The 5,000-nt window shown below is 46.6% G+C and overlaps 4 protein-coding genes; 3 read left to right on the top strand and 1 right to left on the bottom strand.

The window, feature by feature from the left end:
- CNAG_01883 (hypothetical protein) overlaps nt 1-1,010 on the top strand; it is a gene marked incomplete at both ends in the record, with an annotated part of 1,846 nt that extends 836 nt beyond the window's left edge. Inside the window, 4 exons of the mRNA XM_012197436.1 lie at nt 140-182; nt 458-604; nt 665-751; nt 804-1,010. Of these exons, the coding sequence (XP_012052826.1) occupies nt 140-182; nt 458-604; nt 665-751; nt 804-1,010 (484 nt within the window). The remainder of the gene's footprint in view (nt 1-139; nt 183-457; nt 605-664; nt 752-803) is intronic.
- Nucleotides 1,011-1,390: 380 nt separating this feature from the next.
- CNAG_07611 (hypothetical protein) lies at nt 1,391-1,886 on the top strand (the record flags this gene model as incomplete). Its single annotated transcript, XM_012197544.1, has 2 exons — nt 1,391-1,435; nt 1,728-1,886. The coding sequence occupies 2 exons, from the start codon at nt 1,391-1,393 to the stop codon at nt 1,884-1,886; spliced, it is 204 nt and encodes a 67-aa protein (XP_012052934.1).
- A 574-nt stretch (nt 1,887-2,460) lies between these two features.
- Nucleotides 2,461-4,960, top strand: CNAG_01882 (histone-lysine N-methyltransferase, H3 lysine-79 specific). XM_012197435.1 has 7 exons: nt 2,461-3,238; nt 3,284-3,368; nt 3,414-3,496; nt 3,550-4,138; nt 4,188-4,428; nt 4,476-4,610; nt 4,667-4,960. Exons 1-7 carry the CDS (start codon nt 2,602-2,604, stop codon nt 4,829-4,831), a joined length of 1,935 nt encoding a protein of 644 aa, XP_012052825.1. The 5' UTR covers nt 2,461-2,601; the 3' UTR covers nt 4,832-4,960.
- Nucleotides 4,916-5,000, bottom strand: part of CNAG_01881 (molecular chaperone GrpE) — a 982-nt gene continuing 897 nt past the window's right edge. The window contains exon 2 of the mRNA XM_012197434.1: nt 4,916-5,000. This exon is cut by the window's right edge and continues 520 nt beyond it.

Below are 5,000 nucleotides of genomic sequence, written 5' to 3'. Positions count from 1 at the left end.
GTGGGTATATATAACGTGAGGCAAGAGTGTGGTTCTTTACCAGTCACCTATTAAACAAGACAGCATCAGACAAACAACTGGTCGCCGATTATATATCACAGATCATCCTGATCCTCGATCACTGTCTACTCACCATAAGAGCGTTTGCCGCTCGGTTACGATCGACGACGTCGACTTGTGAAGTGAGTGGAGCCGCGAGTGTGTGTGTCATGTCTAGAGGCTGCGATGGACAATGAGGTTACATCGCATGATCGGTAACTTTGCCATCGCACCATTTGCCATCCTGTTTACTTTGCCTCACTGTCATAACTCATCACTGTAATTTTATGCCCTCCTTGACTGGTAAAAACGCATAATTACTCCCGTTTACATGATTAGAAGTCATTTTATGCTTCATCAGTATCCTCTCAAGGTCTTATCTGCCGTACTGCATTAAATGCTGCGATCACATACCAAGCGGAAGCCTCTGTCAACTTCGGACCCATCCGCGGATTACAACCCCAAATTTCGTGGCCGTAAAGCAGCGACAAATGGTAAGAATCGCCCGATCAAGAAGAGAAGAGCACTCAGACCTGGAGTATGCCATAACTGTGGATGTACTGAGGTAAGTCACCCATAAAACGAGATTGCTGGCATCGGTACTGAAAATCGACTGTTTTGCCAGCCTGAGACAACGCTATGGAGGAGTAATCCCGATTGTCTGGCGACGGATGATAGGGCATCAATGTTATGTAACGCTTGTGGGCTCTGGGTAAGTTTGCTTGCCGTGCACCTCTGTTGAACGGGGCTGATCGCTTGTACAGAGGGCTGAACACGGTTTCAATAGACCAAAGGATTACCAAGAAAGGAGCAAAGCTGCTCAATTCTTTTCAGCCAATACTCACCAATCCCCTCCATTTACTTCTCCGATCACTCTTAATCAGGCGGAACCTCTTCAGCTTGAAACTTCCAGCAAGAGGAAGCGCAAGCGAAGTCCTTCTACCTCAACTGCTAGCACACCTTCTTCCTGATTCCCTGACTCTTACAATGACTCCGCCATCGATCCGCAAGTACCTATAACCACGAGGCTGAGAGAAGTACGGAAACATCGGGTGATGAGCCGATAGACCCTGTTGACATAATGGAGCTCCTATATGCCACTATGGGCCTAGTTTACCTCGTTAATGTGAGCGTTATATCCTATCTTTTCTGGGCGACCACTTACCGTAATCAGGGAATTACCTTTCGACAGGCTTTATACCATTATTCAAAGAGACGGTACCTACCTCATTGTAACGCCAGATGCAGTGGGCTCTGAGGCTCAGATATATCAGCTTCACACAGATAGCTTTGCGCTATACCCTTATGAAGTGCTGAAAGAAGCGAATACGATGGACTGGGACCAGATACCATGACCATGTCCCCTGACTTTGCAATGGAAAGGGAAAGTACGAAGGTGATTTCGCCCCCAGCAAGGGTCAAGGGGAACAAGTTGTTAGAGAGAGACCATTCGGACCATGGATAGATTCATTCGAGGACGATAAGATTAACTAGGTTGTACTGTAGTGTGGTTAAGTGAGCGAATTTTGGGCCTTCTCAGAGTATAGTAATTTTTCATATGGTTAATGATTCATCACCCAGAAATCCCGAAGTTGTGGTTAACTATCTTTTCAGCCGACGCAATTGCGATAAAGCACGATGATTTAAGCAGTATGTACCTAATGCACATTGCTAATCGCGAGTCACAGGGTATGGTATTAAGTTGGCAAATAAGATCTGCATGGGTACGAACGGTCGGGCATGTTGTCAGAAAAGACATTAATCAAAGACTCGAGAAGGGGACGACGCGCAGTGGTGTCGAAGTCCCATCATCTGGAAGAGAAGTAATGCAGTACCTTTACTGGTGAAGACTAGAAAGGAGCGGGAAAAACAATTCGAATCAGGAGCCCTACTGCTATACTACATATGTAGAGGGAGTGAGTGAATGAGAATGACGGCTTGTAAATATATCAAAATTTTGAGCCAGCACTGCACCTAAGGCACTAGATAGGCAAAGTAAATATTAGGGGAGCTTGGATCTGGAGTCTTTGAGATCTTCCGGTCGCAATTAGTATTTCTCTTTATTTGCATTTGAGTATATTTGTAGATTTTCTCCTCTCGACATCATGCGTGCGTTCATAATAGAACACTTCTGAATGTATGGAAAACATCATCTTTCATCCTCGAAGTCTCCCTTTCTGACGAGCAGATGAGCTTGGAGGTAGAGGACGTGATAAGAAGCAGAAGCTATGTATTGATACTCACGGAATGGAGAACATCTATTATGATTTTGATACTGATGTTGACTGACTGCGGTATTAGCGGGATCAAAATATTCTAATCATTTTTACTGCATATCTGTTACATAATTTCAGTATGGGTGGCGAGTGGCCGTTCGTCTCGGCTGTTGGCCCTCCGTTGCCAGTTGAGCTTGTTTTTGTTGACAACTCGAGCATTCCACTCTTCCACACTCAGCTCTTTCATTCGGGAAGTTAGTAACTGGAGTAAGATCCTTTGCGGCTCCAAGAAAAGACCATAGTGATTTCAATCTATTAAAATAGTCGCCAGACACCACCATCAGTCATGTTCTCTTTTTTCGGCGACGAGTCCAAGTTACCAGCTTCGACCGTTATGGTCAGCCGCATTACCGTCAAAAAACAAGCTCCTGCCCGCCAGCAGTCTTCGGGATCTATCCCAGGGCCCTCAAAATCATCGAATGTGACTCCCAAGCACTCGCATGGTTCTCTCAAAGGGACGCCGAAGTCAACGTCAGCAAAAGGGATACCGAACCAAGGACCAAGCTCATCCTCAAAAAGTACTCCAAAGGTCAAGCAAGAGGAGCGTATCAAGCCATCGGCCACGCCTCGTACCCCTGCATCCTCATCTAGTCCTGGAAGACTGAAGAGAAAAACGCCAAAAGTTCAAGTAATCGAGTCTGAGTCCTCAAGTGGATCAGAATCAAGCGACGATGCTCTTGATCCCAAACCCAAACGGCCAAAAGTTACCCGAAAAGAGACGGGAATTGACATGACTCCTCTGCCTGGAGAAGAAGTTGTGGGCCGAAAGGTATTCTGTTGGGATAAGGTGGACATGCGGGGTGAATGGGGAAGAGGTTGGGCAGGTTTTGTGGGGTGCGATGAAGTCGTTAAAGGGAATGTGCAAGGATGGGCGAACGGAGGAGGTGGAGATGGGAGCAGAAATTTGGGGAAATACAGAGCTTGTGAGTATTTCAGCGGATATATGGACAATGCTAACTGCCGACCAGTCTTTCCGCAAGAGGGGTTTGATAGGGATGGGGATTTTCTACCATCAGTGGAAGTACTTTACCCCGCGAAAGGATGCCGAGAAAAGTGAGTCATCTGGCTGCAGACCTGTGGTATACTAACATCTGGAAGTTTTGTCCTTATGGTGCCCTCATCGGACAGGGAGTTTAATCCCATAGGCGAACTTCGTAATACTTTAAGATTAATACTTGAGCGTGAGTTTCATCTACAATCTTCGTATCTGGAGAGTTGGTAACACTTCCTGTAGACTACATACCTCCATCACATCGTCATATATTCGGGACTCTGGCCGAGTCACTGGACATTTCCAATCCACTCTCGTCTTTGCCATCACGTATGGCGACCCCTCTTCCTAACTCACTCGTAACACCACCACCCGATCGTGCATCTCCTTCTCCGGTCATTGTCTTTGAAACTTCTGCCGCTTCTACTCCTGCACCATCTACCGAAAGACAGGAAACGATCGCAGACCTGATACGGAAATCTCTTGCCCCTAATCGTCGAGATGGTCCTTTATTCGTGACCGCTATCGAGCGGTACAATGCGGCTATGCAGGCTATCCAAGAGGATGGGACGTTGCAACAATGGTTAGATGAGGGTATGAATGGTGGAAAAGGAATCAAAGTCAGAGAATGGGCTGCATTAGTTGACTTCGTACATGATCAAGCCTATTCCAGGGTTGTTGGTGGATACAGTCATGAGTTGGAGCATCATCCCAAGCATCCTGAAGAGGTGTCGAAGGCCATCAGTGGGAAGGAAGATGCATATGGAGAACTGAGGCACGCGTTCATGAGCAAGATCATAGAACAAACCAAGCTAGGACCTGACTCTGTGTTGTGAGCCATTTAACGCTAGTGCCTTGCGACCCGAGCTTATCATTCGTAGTGTCGATCTTGGTAGTGGTGTCGGCAACTGCGTACTTCAAGCATCTCTTCAAGCAGGTTCCAGAAGCTATGGTTTCGAACTTCTACCGGTTCCCGCTCATTGTGCTCGTCTACAAGTGCGGGAGGTACAGAGGAGATGGGCCATGTGGGCATTGCAAGGAAATTTGGATGTGGAAGTGCACGAAGGAGACTTTAGGGTTCACAAGGAGGTTGGTCGAAGACTGAGGGAAGCTGATGTTGTGGTGAGTGTCGGATGCCTTTATTCAACTTCAAACTGATTAGTCTGCAGCTGGTCAACAACGAAGTGTTTCCGTCATCATTGAATATGGACCTTGCGGATATGTTCCTCGATTTGAAGGAGGGTGCAAAGATTGTCAGTCTCAAGCCCTTTGTGCCGGAAGGTTTCAGAATGAACGAGAGTAACGTCAGTATCACTGAATCCCGCTTGTCATTTGATCTTTCTTGCTGACAAACGCATAGTGCGACTCTTTCGCCGCTATCCTCCGCTCTACCCAGCACGACTACTACCGAGACTGGGTCTCATGGAAAGGGGAGTGGGGCAACTATTATGTGGCTGTTATTGATCGATCGAGAAGGATCAAATTCGAAGAGAATATGACGGGGAGGGCGTCTAGAAGACGCTGATCGAGTTTGTGGGATATCTGCTGTTAGATATATATAGTTGTACTTTCTTAGGCCGAAGCCTCAAGCTATAGTATCTCATGCTATCGTATGTTTATCCTGTTGAGGGGTGGATGCATATGCTACTATTGCTATCATAACCATAAGATATCTACTCTACATTCCATTACTA

The sequence above is a fragment of the Cryptococcus neoformans genome, chromosome 11, assembly GCF_000149245.1.
Source record: "Cryptococcus neoformans var. grubii H99 chromosome 11, complete sequence".
NCBI classification, from domain to species: domain Eukaryota; kingdom Fungi; phylum Basidiomycota; class Tremellomycetes; order Tremellales; family Cryptococcaceae; genus Cryptococcus; species Cryptococcus neoformans.
The sequence above is the reverse complement of the archived record's forward strand: the minus strand, read 5'-3'. Positions and strand labels throughout refer to the sequence as shown.

What these genes read in the sequence shown, in the direction of transcription:
- CNAG_01882 (XM_012197435.1), top strand. Translation starts at nt 2,602, where the DNA reads ATGTTCTCTTTTTTCGGCGACGAGTCCAAGTTACCAGCTTCGACCGTT. An exon ending in TTTGGGGAAATACAGAGCTT is followed by an intron (nt 3,239 to 3,283) that starts GTGAGTATTTCA and finishes ACTGCCGACCAG; the next exon opens with TCTTTCCGCAAGAGGGGTTT. An exon ending in TGAGGGAAGCTGATGTTGTG is followed by an intron (nt 4,429 to 4,475) that starts GTGAGTGTCGGA and finishes ATTAGTCTGCAG; the next exon opens with CTGGTCAACAACGAAGTGTT.